Source organism: Centropristis striata, chromosome 11, assembly GCF_030273125.1.
Source record: "Centropristis striata isolate RG_2023a ecotype Rhode Island chromosome 11, C.striata_1.0, whole genome shotgun sequence".
Taxonomy (NCBI): domain Eukaryota; kingdom Metazoa; phylum Chordata; class Actinopteri; order Perciformes; family Serranidae; genus Centropristis; species Centropristis striata.
Genome location: NC_081527.1, coordinates 30,507,103 through 30,524,327, shown reverse-complemented (window position 1 = coordinate 30,524,327; position 17,225 = coordinate 30,507,103). Strand labels below are relative to the sequence as shown.

Here is a 17,225-nt window from a genome sequence, read left to right as displayed (position 1 = left end):
GGGACACACACAGTGACGAGTCATCAACATCACCAAGGGCGCGGTGCTCCTCATTGCCATACTGCACATCTAAAACTTAACAGGATGGAAAAGAGACGCATGGGCGTTAATACTGAAATGTGTCACTGGGAGATGGAGTTTTTATGGGAAAAATCAGTAATGCAGCAAAAATGAGCACATGCAGTGACTGACCTTTTGTGTGGAACCACATAAGGTGTGTTCCTCTAGGGTTTTAATGTTCCAAACATGTGTGACAGAGATTAAGATACACAGAAGTACATAGACATTGCTGCTCCACATGTGTGTAGTTATCATTCACGTCAATATGCCAGATTGAATGAAAAAAAATGACTGTTGCTATGAAAAAAAAGCAAAGTTAGGAGAAACTGTTTGGAAGAAACCATTCTGACATCCCTCTCTGTAGCTGCATGCATGTGAGGAGCCCACCCCACCTCAGCTGTAGTGAGGAGAGCCCAGTCCAGGCAGCCAGCAACCAGCGCGTCTCTGCCTACCAATAGGCATGCTCGGCTCAGGCTCTGTGCAGTGCTCAGTCTCAGCAGCTAAAGCTGGGCGCAGGGGAACTGCGACGGCCGCGCCAAGCATCTTCCCAGGTATGCGTCTCTCTCTGTCGCTACGCCCTTATTCGTTTTTGCAATGTTATGGCATCTTGCTGCATGCTGTTTCCCGCTCTGCCGACACGGGCTTATTTTTAGGGAGGGGTTGCTGTGTCTTTTTTTGTGTGTGTGGCTCACGTAGCCTCCACTGTAGCGCAGGGCAGAGGGTCTTGGTAAACACTCAGTCAGCGAAGACGCATCTGCAAAACCTCCTCGTTAACCGCGCGTCAACTTGCACACACCTCAAAATGTTCGCCCTTCGACAGATCAGCGCCGAGCCGCCGCTGCTGGTGGCGAGGCGGGGATGTGCGCTCGCTGCTGCGCTGCGTGCATTTCTTGGGTAAAAATTTGCAACGAGGTTATGATTTGGCCAAGCGGCTTTCGTCAAAACATGACCGCTGACTATATTTTCAACTTACAGTGCGTGCAGGTAGAGGGTTTTTTCCTGCTTAGGCGCTGGACTTGCTGTACTGGGCGAAGCAGGTATTGGGAGCTGATCTGAAAAATCATTTCATAGCAGTCAATTTTATGTAGGCTGTGCCATATAACACTGCAGTAGGCTATAGCAAGGCTATAGTAGGTCATACTGTGTATATGCATGGGCAGATATTTCTACAACAGTGATATATTATTGATAGCTATGTGTTTTGATACAACATATCTATTTCAAATCATTATTCATTCATACAGCAAGTTATCATCCAGGGGGAATGGTTTTGAGGAAGATGTTTTTTTTAGAGAATCAGGTGGACTTTGTTAACACAAAGTGCTCTTAATTATAAATGTTGAACCTGAGGTTTAAATGAGTTTGAATAAGCATTTTTTTATGATTAGCCTGGTCTGTGGTGCTCTGTTATCCCTGTCACTAGGTAAGATGTAGGTACACTCCCTTGGCAGTTAGGGTGGTGCTGCCTGCTAGTGCTGATGTGTTACAGTGGCCACTACCTGTGCATGCAGTCTGCTAGGCCTGGCTGTACATTGGGGGCCTCCCTCCCCTCAGCTCTGGTGGGAGGGCGGATGGGTGTGTGGTGGTCAATAAAACAAAATCTCTAAAAGTTTAAAATAAATTGAGACCCAACCTCCAAGCTGAAGTTTTTAGGGCGGCGCAGGAAAGTTATCAATGAAAGCTCCTTACATAAAAATTGATCTATGTTTCCAAGAGCAGAAAAGGAGTCCAATAGCAGTAAATATCTGCTAATGAATGACCTCAATAGCAACTTTTACCGCAGCTGACCTTATTGTTAGTTCTCCTCAGCCACACAAAGCTATCATATCATTCAGTTTATCACTCATGTGCATGTAAAAATATGGTTGTGCTGTAATTATTAATGGTACTTTTGTTGTTGCTATGCAAAAAAAGGCTCATGTGCTATATTTCCCCTGCAATCATTTGAAGCTGTGACCTTGTCAAAAAGGGCCAGTGTGTGTCTGGTTCGCTCTGGTTCTCTCTGATAAAACTCTGCGTTAAAGAATGCTACTTTTTCATATGAGTCCATCTTCTCTGGTAATGACTGCTCTTGGATTTTTGGCTAATTCAAGAAGCCCTTGAGTTGATTTTTTGCTGCATTTACCACACTGCCTATTCATTCCACTTGAAGAGCCAGGAATAGTTGGAGGACTTAAACATCAGAAGCCCTGATTTCAACATGCTGATTTTTAATTTCATGTGAAGTTACAATAACATTTATGAATTGACTAATCCATCCTCACATGTGCTGTCCTTGAGGATGTGGTTACACACAGTGTGGTCTTAGGGTGGAGATTTTCTGCTGAGCCTTTTACATCTGTATAGTATTAAATATCTCCAGGCTACATCCCAAGTGTTACAGTGAAGCATACAGTATGAAATAAGCTCCCAGGCCACGGGGCGACTCCTTACTGCAAAGTGGATAAAGTTATGAAGTGAGAAATGTTAAGGTCACCTTAAGGTCAAGAGAAGTGGATCGATTTTTTCCCCAAATCATTTCAATAAAATGATGAAAAAAATAATGTAATGACAGATTTCCTGGTTAAGGTAAAGTTCTTTGGTAACTGTTTCTTATGTGAGCTGCAACAAACATATAATTAATGGATTAAAAGAAAATGTGACAATTTTGATAATCAATTAGCAATTTAATGCAAACATTTTTAATATTTGTTGATTCCAGCTTCTCATTAATACATTTTAAAAATATATGCTTCTGTTTTGGCCTGAGGAAAAATAACAAGTAGTGTAGCAACATCACTTTGGGCTCTGACAAAGTGGGATGGGCACTTTTCACTATGTTTTGAATACATTTCTTATACCAAATGATTAAACGTGAAAACATTCGGTTGACGATTCACAATGAAAATAATGAATTTCATTGATAGTTGCAGCCAAGTTACTGTAAACTCTTTTAGTAAATGTGAATTTATTTGATACCTTTCTGTAGTAAATATTCTGTATAATAGAAAGCATTTTTTATATTACCACATCAGTATTTATTGTTTCCAGAAAAACAAACTAGGCTTATTATGTATATTATATCATATTAGAAGTGTTTTGAAAGTGAATATCATTTCAATGCATTGCATTGTCCTATAGGTGTAAATCATAAATTGCATAACAAAGAACATCAATTTTCTTCTTAATAGCTTTTTGGCTATGAAAAAAACATGAGCAAGTCTCTCATAAGCTTTTTTAAAAATCTATTTAATGTGTTATTAAAATCACACTTGTTGCTCATGGCAAAGTCACAATGTGAAACCAGTGAATTTTGATGAACACAAAGGAAAGCACATTGTATTAGGAGGACAGGTTTACTGTAGTACTATGAAATGTTTTCACTCTGATATCTTTGGTATTATATATTAATTAGTTATGTGACATGACCTCCATGTCTGATTTATACCGTAATCTGTAATTGGAAGATAACAGAAATGGAGTGTTGTAATTTCAGTGACTACAAAATAAAGTTGTTTGCTGTGAACAATTTTGGCAAAGCATTATCCTAACTAAAAGTGAGTAGTGGTTTGTAAGTCTATTTTAACACGTCTTTGATTCAACACCGTACGTGTCCTTTAAGTGACACCTTCATAATGGAAAATGAATAGTGAGCCACTATTCAAGTCCAAACATGATTAGCCAGAATGCTAATGTGTGCAAAGCCTTTGATCACTGTGTTACTGTTTTATAAGCCATCCACTGTCATCTCCAGGCAGGACGGACTGTTATAGCCACTAATTAATATATCAGACAGGGAGGGCTGCTTTTGCATTCACATACACACACAAACGAGTGAAGAAAGGAACACAGAGGAACTTAGGAGTACAGACTTCTCACATTAAAACTTTAGTCTGTGTTCAAGCAAGTCTTAAATCAACATTCTTTTTTTGTTTTACTGACTTGTTGCATTATATTTAAAGCCGAAATGAAAAGCCAATTACGCAATGCATTGACAGAAAACGGATTAACTACTTTGATGTTGGATTAATGGCTTAAAGAGGTCATATAGATTATATAAAATATGGACATAGTCTCTGTGATGTCACTCATAGGTTTTTGAAGAGCTAAAATGAAACTTAATTTGGGTAATGCTGGCTGTCGCCATCTTGTCTGTGCCTTACTACTCCTGACTCCCAGTTAATAATAAAATGGGCAAAAAGGTGAACTGTGGTGCCACCCACCTGTCACTCAAAGTGGCCACACCTAACTTTAAGGCCTGATATAATTTAAACAGGTGACTTACCGGTATACAAAAAGTAATCTCCCATGCAGCAAGTGGGGAAAAATAAGCTGTAAACATGTGAAAAGTTGGTCATTTTAACATGAGGGGCCAGCCTCTAGAGGAAATTCGAAGAACTACAGTTTTTGCACTTTATTTTTCAGTTTGGGGAAGCAGGCAGGAGTACGGATGCAGGATCCAAACATATATTAGCCTTCTAAAAAAAGGCCCACTGGAAAAATATATATTTTATATTTTCACCCTTATGACCTTGTCGTAAGAAAGCAATATTTTATGGGGAATGGAACAAAACAATAATTAAATGGGGGGGGGGGAATTCATGACATTCCCTTGAGCTCTTGGAAATTGTCTTTTCCCACCACTTTCTGACACTTAAAAGACCAAAAAAAACCCCAATCAGTAACCCAACAGTAAGCAACAGATTAATTGTTCATGATGATCTTATAGTTGTTAATCTGCTTTATTTAGATTTGGACACAGTGACTACAGTGTGAGAGAAGTTGAGACAACCTAAAAAATAAATTGGATGCTTTGTTATTGAGCAGATTTAATTACTTGATGTCCATGTCTGGTGGGGTGGCCTGGAAAGTTTTGGTTCAGTTTGTTTGGGTTCAAGACAGGAAATACATACAATATGGTGCACCTGTCAAAATATAGTTGAACAGAGATGTAACATTTTCACTAAGATGGACTAAATGATAAATGTACACATTTAGAGAAGGATCCAACCAAATATGAATTAGGATTAATTACTCTTTGTTATTATTATAACAAAAATTTCCTTTGGTTTCAGCTCTTTCTAAACCTATATGTTCTTTTGTGTCTAAACTTTGAACTTAATTTTTATGAATCAGGAGCTGAATAACTTAAATTACACATAATAAATGTACCATGTTTTTCCTTTCCTGTGGCCAATACAACACAAGAAATACTGGAAACTTAGGAACTTATACCATGTATGCGGACACGTTGGACAGCATACAATATGTGCAGTAATTTATATTGAATATTCAATTTTCCCATTGTCTGCAGCTGTATTAAGTTACCAGGAGGGCATATTTATGACGCAGACTACACTGGAGGAGATCACCATAAGAGTATCTGACTTATATTTAATGCCTTCTCTTTTCTTAATGTTAAATAATTAGTTTCTGTTAACATGTGCAGTTGCTCTTGTCTATTGGAGGAAGTACAGCAGTGTCCACATGCATAGATAAGTGCAGCTGTCCAAATGCTGCTGAGTGACTGGAGAACAATAACTGTTATTACATTGACTGATGACGAATGTTCCACCTAGAACCTGCTTCTGTTGATGTTAAATCACATTTTCCACTGTATTTATCTCAGACAAAGGGTAGAGAAATCATTATGTAGAGAGAGGTTTAACGGGTGAGAGCAACTCTTAATTTAGCAGTTCTTATTTCGCACAATGACTTTAGACAATTTGAAAAGATGATAAAGGAAGGAATGACGTGGCTAGATTTGGGAGAGAATTGTTAATTATGAAATAAAGCTGGACTAGATAGTAAAAAATTAAGGACATTGGGTCTTAAATTCTGCAGTGTGAGTTTTTAAAAGTTTAGTCGTTCATTTCAGAGTTAACCTCAGATACTTAGTTTATGTTTAATTTAGAACACTGAGCTTCCAACATAGCACCTGCTGAAATACGCATTAACACATGGAAAAGGTAATGCAAACATCTGTATTTTCTGACATCTGCTGGCGTGTTGGAAATGGCACAGACTTGATTTAGGTGCATGCAGAAATAATCTGTTCACATGTTACCTCTTCCTTCCCCTGTCCTCCCCTTAGTGATGGCCTCTGCTGAGCAACCGTGCCCCAGCTTCCACCAGCAGCACTGCGCATAAGGCAACACACCCACCTTTGCCCTCCTGCCCAGAAGTGAGAGAGACACCACCATGTACAGTGTGGAGGACCTCCTCATTTCGCACGGATATAAATTGCCCAAGAGCGACCCTCCGTCTGCCACGCCTTATGACAAGCGCCCTGCTGATTGCCAGCGTGAACTTGTGGACAACAGGGCTGGCCGTGGGACACTGAACGGGTATGAGGCAGACCGGGGGGCATCTATCACAGGCATCTATGGCAGCAGGCAGGCACTGGTGAAGGGCTACCCCACCACAGACAACGAGAGCGGGGAAAGGATCCTAAGGAGAAAAGAAGTCGGCATCGGCATCGGCATCGGTATCCTAGGTGACGCTCAGCCCTTGGGTGATTCTCTTGCCACAGATAGTGGGTGAGTGCTTTTTTTCCCTCTCTTTTGCGATCCCCCACACCCTTTACCTTCCCTTTTTTCCCTCTCTCCCCCTTCTCACTGGGGCCCTTCGGTATTGCATGCAAAACTGAGTCTGCACTGCGCAGGGTTTTTTTTTTCCTCCTCTTCCCTTTCCCCTCCTTCTTGAGCTGCAGAACACTGTGGCTGCAGCAGCACCACTGACATATCTTATGCTGGGAAATGAGGAATTATGAAAGGTGCCTTTGCACTCATTTGAGTTGTTTACATGCCTGCACAGAGAGGTGCCTTGCGTCTCTGTGGAGCCCACCCATGCACTGGTATCGTCTCTACAGCCTCCACCAGGCAGGCAGATGTAAACAGCAGCACTAGACAGTGAGCAAACTAAGGAGGACTGAACATGCCTCAAGACAGGCGCGTAATCACTCCACTGTAAACACTGGCACACTGAATCACGCCCAGCACGTGCTCTGTGATGTAAGCATGTTGCTGGGCAAGTGTGCACAGCGCGGCTCCCCTCAGCCATACAGTAGCATATGCTGCTAAGGATGATCCATTGACTTTGCTGCTTAAATGAATGAGTACAGTGAGTAACGCAGTGATTCAGTGCAGTGCAGATATAAAGCTCTCAAAAAGGGCAATTGTACGAGTTCTCTTTTATAATTTATTAGACTGAATATTTCACAAAGTTATATTGTAATATATATTTATGATATATTTTACAGTTTGAAATGTATTTCTTTTTTATGGAACTGCTTACTGCAAACCATGGCATTGTGTGGTTGTATCATAAATATGAATCAACTAGCCTGAGAAAATACAGTTATTGATTTATTTTATTTGAAAGTCCTGATGGTTACATTTGAATTTTAACAAGCATTTCAAACCCACACTCCCTCGTTCTATTATAACTAACTGTCATCAGGGTGGTTTTAAACATGCTCGGATGTGACAGATGACCTACGGATATTCATGGATATCACAGTGTTTTTTCTGCTTCATTTAGCTCTGCTGTTCCACCAAACCAAGAAAATTACCACGACTGCTTGAGAAAATTCCAAAATTAAAATTACAGTGCAATTGAATAAATTGACCCTTTTCGAGCACTAAGAAGTGGAGCTCTGTTTTTTAGACTCAATCTGTTATGATTTCATATGCTATTTCTATGATAATTGTTTTGGCAGTGCAACATGCATTACAGCCATATCCTGCACCTAAGAGGTAAATTTGGAACCATAGCTAAAATTATCTCCAGGCTGCGCTGCTATATCACACGATAGTGGAACCACTGTTTTGAACCTGCCAACAGTCACTTGTCACGCACTTGCCATTTTATGTTAAATTCAGCAAGCATTTCAAAGATTATATTAATCTTTGTTATGCTACATATTCACCTTAGCAACAGTCGAGAAGGTCCTCATCTTCTGATTTTTTCCTTAATTATATTTCATTGTGAATAAGTGTAGCAGATTGCTTTAAAAGTGAATTGTTTTTTGGGTCATACAGTACTTCCAAAACAGTTCATTTAGATCTTTCTAAATTAGTTATGTGATCAGTTAATCAGAGGGAAAGAGGTGTTGTTGCTAACTGAGATCAGGTAATGGGATGTTTTTGCTTAGACTTTCTATAAGAGAAAGTCGCTGTCCAGATGACCAGCTTCCAAGATAAGGTCAGCACAATTTAATATGCAGATCATATTGCAGTAGCATCACAATTTCATGGTTTCTTCAAGGGACTTGGGAGCTGCTGACTTAAGCACTTCTGTTTCATATGTGCTGGCTCTCCTTGATTAAGTTGTGTTGGAAAGCCAATACTGCCAAAGCCTAAACACATGCTTGAGACTGGCATGGACACAATTATCAAATCTCAAAAGCGTGTTGTTGTTTTATTAGATTATCAAAGAAACTAAGATAATAGTTGTTTTGATTCATTTTGTTTTGTTGGGAAAGTCTGCTTATCCCATAGTTTTAAGTATCGATTCATCAATAGTGTCTTTTTATTGATTCTTTTACACTCTGGAATACCAGCAAACAGCCAAGCATAAAACCATATTGCCTTTCAGACACTATCCTGTGCTTCTCTTCACCTAGTGACTATGTTGGATATCACTCATCTTGCAACTTCTGTATCTGCTATACAGAAATATTATAACTGTTGGCTAGTGTCAGCCTAGATTCAGTCACTCTCATTTGAAAGTTTGAGTGTCTTAATCTCACTGAACTTTTCTGTCTTTATAGGTTCTACGATGTTCCCAGTTTGACTTATTCCGAGCCGCTGAGCCATGACGATAGGGATGTTTCCTACTGGCGGAGGCGAGGCCAGGACTTCAGCATCCTCCTGGACTATGCTGATGGCAGGGAGCTGAGAGCCTCTGCAGGCGCATGGAGGCCACAGGCCCTGATTACAGCAGAGGAACACAGAGCAGAGAGACAAGCGCAGCAGCTATGGGAGGACATTTCCTGGCTAAGGGACCTGGATGCTGCCCCTGGTCAGCTAAGGGTGACTGGGGAGAGGAAGTGCCAGAGCCTTGGTACAGAGGAGTGGAGGCCTGCTGTGGGCCTGGGGAGGCAGCTGTCAGATGGGGATGGGGAAAGGTGGGCTCAGGATCACTATCGCCTGAGGACACCTGAGGGTTTTTTTCACCCTAGAACTAAAGCAAAGTCTCAGTCTCTCCCCAGGGTTTTGTCACCTGATGGAACTGCAAGCCGAGAGCTCATTCCATCCAGGCCAAGCCTACCTGATAGACAGAGGATAAGCAGCACTGTCTTCTCTGGGCCCTATAGTAGGTATATCTACAGTGGTGCTGTTGTCAGGGACCGGTGGGGTAGGAATGCAGGGCCAAGCAGCCATGTTGCACTTTTACCAAAGCCCAGGTTCAGCAGGCCTTTAAAGCCTCCGTCATATGAGATTCACCAGCAGACTAGGGGTAGCGCAGAAATGCTTGCTATAGAGCAGGGTGCCAAACAAAAAGAAAGGCCTATCTACTATCCAAGGGGTGGGGACCTGAGACAAGACTATTTCGCACAACACTCTGCCATCTCTGGAATGGAGCCCCCTGGCTACATCCCACCCCCATCTTATAGAAGAGGCCCACCCCCAAGATCAGTTTCAATCAACCGCAATGAAATGGCGAACATAAGATGGAGGGCGGAAGCTCTGCAGATGCCCCACTCAGATCCTGGAAGGTGGTTTTACAGACAGGCAGGTTCATGGCTGGAACATTATGGAGATCGTGCTGCATCCTATCGAAAACAGGTACATTCCGGACATGAAGAACAACCAGGTCATGCCCGTCAATTACCAACTGAAGACCCAAGAGTGAAGCAAATCTCAGGAGGGCCAAGCGGAAGTTCTCTCACTGACTCAGACAAGATCCGTAACATCAACAAAGAGATTCCGTCCACTAAGATTTTAGGACAATCTACACATGATAGTGCCTTTCCTCCCCCACAGGGATCAGCTCTTAATACTGACGGCCGCAAAACAGCTCCCAATGACAACGACAGCAGTAATCGATGGTCTAACAGGGGATTAAACAAAAAAAGTGACAGTGTAGGTCCTGAACAAAACCGTAGTCAGTTTTTTCCTTCATCTATTCTAGGTAAACCACCACCTCCCCCATGCAAGCCGGCTGACCAGGGTGTCTCTGAAACTGTGACGGAACAAAAAAAGGTGGAACAACCTGAACCACCAGAGAAAGACAAATCCAAGAATCTAAAAAAGAGACTTAGTGAGACAATTTTTTGTTTGGTGTCTGTCCCTGTTACTCCGCAGCTCACTGGTACAATCCGTGATCAGAATAACAACAACGAGAAGTCACCAGACCCAGCGGACAGTCCTAGTGACAACAAAACTGGCCATTTAACAAACCAAAGTCTCCAAAGCACATCTTCAGCTGAAGCTGAGCTGCAAGCACTAACTGGTAGCATAGCGAGCAGCAAAACAAGTAGTAGAGCGAGCAGTAAAATGTTTAAAAGAGTACCCTGTAGACCCCCTAAGATAAACCATTACAAGGAGATGAAACTGTCAGGAACCTGGCCTGCAAACCAGTATCGAGACCAGGAGACACAAACTAGCCCAGAGGCCCAAAAACCTGCCTCTGAAAACAAGGAAGCACAACAAGACCCTGTCCCTCCCGGCACTGAAGTTCCTCCTGATAGCAGCGGTGTAGTGGGCACTGCCTTCAGTTTTCCTATAAAGGGAGTAAAGAGCCTGAAACTGTCAAGCAACAGCGCCTTCTCCCTGACCGCCACCTTCTCCAACCAGCTGAACAAGAGCACAGCTCAGCAGCCAGCAGTACCACCCTCAGGAAATGTGGAGGAGACCAAACCAGCAGCAAATAGTGGACAGGAGGCATTTGAACAGTTCCTGCTGAAACCGGCCAGCCAGCGCCCATGGGATGCCGTCAAAGAGCTGGAGACCATCAAAAAAGAAGTCCAGGATCAACAGCAGCAGAGCAGCAAACAGCCCAGTGTTGATAAGTGCATAGAGGACCTCAATGAGGCCTACAAAGACATCTTGGAGCTAGGCACTGCCAGCAATAAAGTCCCAAATGGTTCCGTTCAAATCCCTGAGCGTATCAAAATCAGATTGACATCAGAACCTCTCAACAAGCCCAGCAGCCTTAGGCGCAGTGCAGTAAGCTGGTCTGTTGACCCAGAATACAGGGAAGTCAAGAGCGCCTTCTCCAGGCCTGCTACAAAGTCAGTAACCTTCAGCAAGCAGCTTAGGGAGGAGCTCCCTGTCCCACCCCGGGAGACAGGCTTCAGAGAATACAGGGTTGTTGCGCATCTTTCGCGCAGACGGAGCAACGATGGCAGGACAGTGAAACTAGACCTGCCAGATGAACCTATTGAGACACCACTTTGTGACTTCAGCCCAACAACGAACCCCGCTGCAGCTGAGGTGCCATGGGCAGACAGACAACCCATGCAGGATGCCTCTACGCTCACTAGTCCTCCTGATTATGAGGACATATGCCAGACTTTGCGTCACCCTAGAGACCCGGCGGATGCCAATAAAGCGTCTTCAAGCAATTTTAAACCTAATGACGCAGATACTCTTCAAGATCTCAGTGCCGAATCAGAAGAAGAGTGCCCTATTTGTAAAAGAGAGCTTGAGAATCAGATGAGACAGGGCCCATTGCCTCCACTTCACGAGGAGAACAGCTCGGACAGCTCGACCAATCAAAATGGCAGTCCACCTCAATGTGCTGCATTAGAAAGTCCAGCAGAAGATATAAAAACAGAGGAGCCGAATGACTCAAGTTTGAATCAGTCAGGGACTGACTTGTGCGCTGAAACACAGGAGCAGCAGTCAACGACACAAGAAAATATGGAAGAGGGTGAGAAAAAAGACAATGCTCAGGCAGAAAACTTGGACGATTTGTGTGCAGTTAATACAGCTGAGAGAATACCAGCAAATGGAGCTACAGAGGACAGCACATCCACAATAATAGCAACTGATGTGCCAGCAGACCCCCAAGTCACAGAGGAACAGAGTGTTAGTGAAACAGTAACTAAGGAAGCAGAATTAGGAGAGAAGGAAGCCATTACAGGAAAAACACCTGAGGGTGGTGCAGACAAACAGACTGCTGAAGTGAAAAGTGAGTGTGAGGGACAAGACGGTACAATGCCTGATGACAAGCAGGAGCAAGAAAAGAAGCCATTTGCTGTTCCAGAGCATAGACTTGGTCTACGGACTCATCTGGGGCGAGACCACCCAGGGTTACCAGAGTTTCCACCAGATAGACTTCCACTTTCGGTTCCCCCAAACCTAGACCGCAGGCTGTCTCTAAGCTTGGAGGGGGAGAGGAGGAGCAAGGGCCCCTCCCACCGAATGGAAGCACTGCAGACTAAGCTGGCTGTTTCACCAGGTCGCGTGGCAGTTGAGCGCCTATCCTGGATGAGGGAGGTGGACGTTATGTATCGCATGAGGCGCCTCAGCATCAGGAGTACTGACTCCGGGGAGGGGGAGGCAGATGCAGATGTAGAGGGGGAGGGAGAGGGAGAGAGGGAGGGCAAGGACGAACAAGAGGAGAAGCCCCAACCTGCTCCTCAGAGAGACAAGGAGGACGATCAAGATCAAGAGGTCACCCATTCACAGCAGGTCTCTGAGGAGACAGTGTTGCAAGATGAGCAGGAGTCATCTCTTTCAGGTAAGATGCGAAAGAACATTTGAGGAAATTAAACATTGAGGTTTCTTGTGACAAATTAGTCAAGTTTTTTTTCCAAGTACAGCTTTATAAATGTACCCACAAAGTCAAATATTTATTTCCCTTGTGGTTCTTGGTCCACATAGATTCAGGAGACTACCAAATCTAAAAGAAAAGGGAAAATACCAGTGGAATTGTTTTAAATATTTGTTCAGTACCTCATATGATCTCACTGTCCCTGTTCACAGATTTATTATGCATGCTTTTGGGTGACTGCAGACTAAACCATGAATGAATGTGATAGTTCCATTTAAATTCTGACAAATGGCTTGCTTGGAAAATTATGATGTTAATCGGTATTGATAGGAAATTATAAGCATATGTCCATCTAGAAAACAGTTTGAACATGGGTTATTTAGGCAAAGGCGCTTGAGGTTTTGTTTTGTAAAGGACACATCAAACCGTTAAAAGTGATGACTGAAAGAATATTTATTTACTGTTTCTTCATACATGCATTTTTTTTCTTAACCAATCTTAAAAAAACGACATTTAGGAGAAAGGTTATAGTCTCATGTAATAAAAGGAGCACTAGTGCGCGTACAATCTTAAGAAAATGCATTATTAATTTATCTCTGGAGGTTGCAAATGATCAAAAAGGAAAAGACTGACAAAGGGCCTTGCTGTTAAAGACATCTCCACAAGATGGTGTCAGTGCAAGTCTTCTACCCTCCTCAGTGAATTCCAATCCATCTAACACATTACTGGCATTTATGTAACTGATATAAACACACTTTTACGGGGAATTATTTTTGACTGTGATATATTTTGTCAGTTTTCTTTTTTTTGCAAATACACTTGTTGTGAATAAATATCTTTCTTCTTTACGTCCCAGAACCCCATGATCCCAGCCGAGAAGAGGCAGTGTAGAAAGACTGCAACCATCATCTCCATCTGAGGTTTTTAGCTCCAACACTGTGACCTGGCTGCCTACTAGAATGCCTTCATCTCATCTTGACACTGAAATGGCCTTCTTGTCCGACAAGAGCATTGTGTACACCCTCACCCTCGGCGCTGTGTTGACTACTAAGAGTGCTGTTCCACTGCCAAAGGGAGGTGCCCCTTTAACTTGTGGGGCAACTTCCAATTCGAATCCCTCCCCAGCCTTCCCCAACTGACTTCCCACTACCCCATCTGTCCTCCATCCCCAAGCCCATCCTCTTATAGGGTTTCTACTAGTTAGTCTTCTTGTAGCGGCTTGTCCTTTCTATTCTATCCTCCCTATGCTTTTCTCATTGGCAGACATTATGCAATTCTGTCGTGCATACTAGAACTTTTAAAATGTCCATTGTTAATACAGTCGAGACATTTTTCGCATACTGAACGAATCTTGTTTGTTTACGGTCGAGCTGTTAAGGATATGAATGTAAGCGTTTATGTTTAACCAACATAGACTTAGAAGGGTTATTGTCACAAACCTGTTCTGTTGCATTTAAACTACACCAAAATAAACTGCGTATCTGATTGTCGTGGTGAGACGACAGCTGTTTTAGAACTGGACATCACTGTCTCTGGCTCAAGAACTGTTTTGATTTTCAGATGAGATCAATCAGCCTTTCTTTTTTAAAATTTAACGACATTGTGCCCTATCTCATTGCTTTTGTACACACTGCAACCATAACCCATAGAGCTCTTCAATGAAGGGTGACTCTACACCACATGTCATGATAAACCAGTGACCTATTATACGTTGCATTGGTTCTACACTGGAGAGGGAAAGTTGCCTTCTTTGCCCAGGCGTGTGCTAGTCCTCTGATCAATCCGATGTATAGCTCCCATTTCCAGGTAATTTCAGGAAGCAATAAAGGCACGGATTGAATTGAAGTGGTGGTTGGCAAATTTGATAAACTTTGAAGATGGATATAGGAATATTGAACAAAAAAAAGATAGGTAGAGCAATATTGTTGTACAAACAGCTCAGTGGTGTAGTGGAGCTATCTGTAGGAACCATTGTCAGGAGTTTTAATGTGAACGTGTCATTCAGATCATATTACAGGGATATGGAATCGTGTCAGGGTATATGGGCGCTAAACAGGGGTGGGTGCTTTACTTCATGATATATATATCTATGTTCATACATCTGTATCGCAAAGAGACAACATTTCACTGAAAATTTATTTTTGTTATCATCGAATTGTTAATCAGTTTGCATAATGTACAAAATAAAGTATATTTTAAATATTTTAAGAGATATTTTGTATTTAACCATGAAATTTTATTTCGCAGCACTTATATCAAGCTGAAAGTATCATATGTCTGTATAGTATCATACTGAGAGTATACATAATTTTCTAGTGCTTTAAAATCTAAGAGAGTGATTTAAGATGGGATGGCCCTGTGGTGTGCCTTGATCACACGATTCGGTTTAAGTGAGTGATAGGGTTCATCATTGCCAGTGCTGATGTGATGGAAACTTTTTGATTGTGCCATTATTTCCTATTTGATAGTGCTTTTTCATACGCTAACAGAGTCAATGTTGGACGCTCCTTGTGATATTAGATACATCAATCCATCTCAGCTGTTGATGGTCAGATTTGACCTGTGTCTTATTTTTGTCTTTGTATGTCTTCCAGCTCAAATCATGTATCGTTCTGTTGTTGGTTCCTCGAAAAATCTTTAGAAATAAAATTGGGAATTTTTTTTCTTTTTCTTCCTTCCACCCTACCTTTCTTCTTTCCCTTGTCCTCCTAATTCCCTCCTTTCTTTCTTTGTTTCTTTCATTTCACAGCGTGTTCATTTTGTGTAAAATGTTCTGCCGTCCCTAACACTTATTGCACTAAAGGATACAATGCAGTACGCTCTTTCTGGCTAAAACCACGAATTTGCAAAAAGTGTAACTTTTTTTTTTAAAAATACAGGGGTTTTTAATAAATTTAAATCATAACTCAAAACCGAAAACGATGCTAAAAAAATCTTCTTGTTGATTAAAAACAAGTTTGCAGTTACGTGGTTTTTCCCACAACAGCAGTGCTGCATTGATGTAACGTTATCAACAGATTTGTAGTTAACCATCACTGTTAAATCACTCACCAAGTATCACTTAATTGTTATGTAGCATTTTACAGTTGTAGCATTTTATCAACTCAGATCTTTGTCTTAGAATTTCAAACATTTCTTGTAAATTTGGAATAATCATGTCGCCTTATTATGTGTGCATTACATTATACTCCAGGCAATGCCAAATATTAACCTACTAAGCACTGTTTCATACCTTAGGTTTTTACAAACAACTTACTGTTCTGCCATCCCTCTGGCTGGAGTGGTACAGTAGCATTGTGGATAGTTTCTGCTCTTCATGCGATTTATCTGTAGGAACATTGAATCAAAACTGTGAAGTTCAAATAATACAAAAGCATAATATTAAAAAGTACAGGATGAGATTCAGTGTTTCAAAAACAAGCCCATAGTCAGCATCACAGGGAGGACAAGCTGGCACGCCCATAATTACTGACACATCTCATTCTCAATTCATTTTGAAGACTGAAAGGCTTTGCCTCGGTCTTGTGTGTAAACTGCCCCTGACAACATTTAAATAGCTATTTCAGTACATACGCCCCCCCCCCCCCCCCCCCAATAATTGGCATGTCAGGTACACTTGAACATAGTGTCATTTGACTTTTTGTACTGCAGGTTATGTGCAACATGAAGTAATTATGCACACTTGTAATATTTTCTATTTTCATATGAGATTTAAGTGCTTTTTGTACTCACTGACATCTTTTTTTCTTCCTTGCATGAAATGCAAGAAAGAGGAGGAAAAAAAATGTTTTTCATAAAATATATTTGCATTTGGTACTCCAATAGTAAATCCAGTGGGCAAACATTATGTTCATAATTTAATTTACAAAACTATGCCAAGTATTTAAAAGCTATTTTTAGAGTAATTCAAAAGAGAACTCATTCATTTTTTTTCTTTAAGACATGCCTTTATCTTTGTATCTATAAATATGAGCATAATCCATAGTCATATGATTGTGCTACTGTTGTATGATACTGCAGTCTGATTCATAAATAAACTCTTTGCATGAAGCCTGTGTTTGTGATCAATTGTCTAGGGGGCATGTACATGAATTGTTTCGTGTACTGTACAAGGTTAACATATCCACAGGGAAAATACTTGTTCTTCGTAAAATATTCGACAAATATATAATTTTCTCTCTCTAAAATGCATATTATTGTCGGGCAAGGACACAAGGAAGCAAGACAAACATAAACAGCAGTCAGCTGAAAGTTCAGCAAGAATGCTGTCATAATTGGTCTCATATTTTTCAAAGCAGAGACCAACTATTTCATTTTCAAATGAAACCCCTTTTAGAGTTGACTTCTATTCTTAAAGTTAAATTAAGGCAATATAAAAAGGGGCGTATGTGCACAGTTATGTGCGTGTTTTCACACATGTACGCTTGTGTACTAGTAATTTCAGCCCAATTACCCTGCCA

General features: G+C 41.5%; 1 protein-coding gene and 1 long non-coding RNA gene across 2 annotated transcripts; both read left to right on the top strand.

The window, feature by feature from the left end:
• The first annotated feature begins 483 nt into the window (after positions 1-483).
• On the top strand, positions 484-12,567 carry LOC131981003 (junctional cadherin 5-associated protein). Its single transcript, XM_059345297.1, has 4 exons — positions 484-611; positions 6,134-6,578; positions 8,813-12,450; positions 12,521-12,567. Exons 2-4 carry the CDS (start codon positions 6,241-6,243, stop codon positions 12,565-12,567), a joined length of 4,023 nt encoding a protein of 1,340 aa, XP_059201280.1. The 5' UTR covers positions 484-611; positions 6,134-6,240.
• Positions 12,568-12,601: 34 nt separating this feature from the next.
• Positions 12,602-16,815, top strand: LOC131980912 (uncharacterized). Its single transcript, XR_009395259.1, has 2 exons — positions 12,602-12,732; positions 13,622-16,815. It is a non-coding gene; the product is annotated as an uncharacterized LOC131980912 (long non-coding RNA).
• The last annotated feature ends 410 nt before the right edge of the window (positions 16,816-17,225 follow it).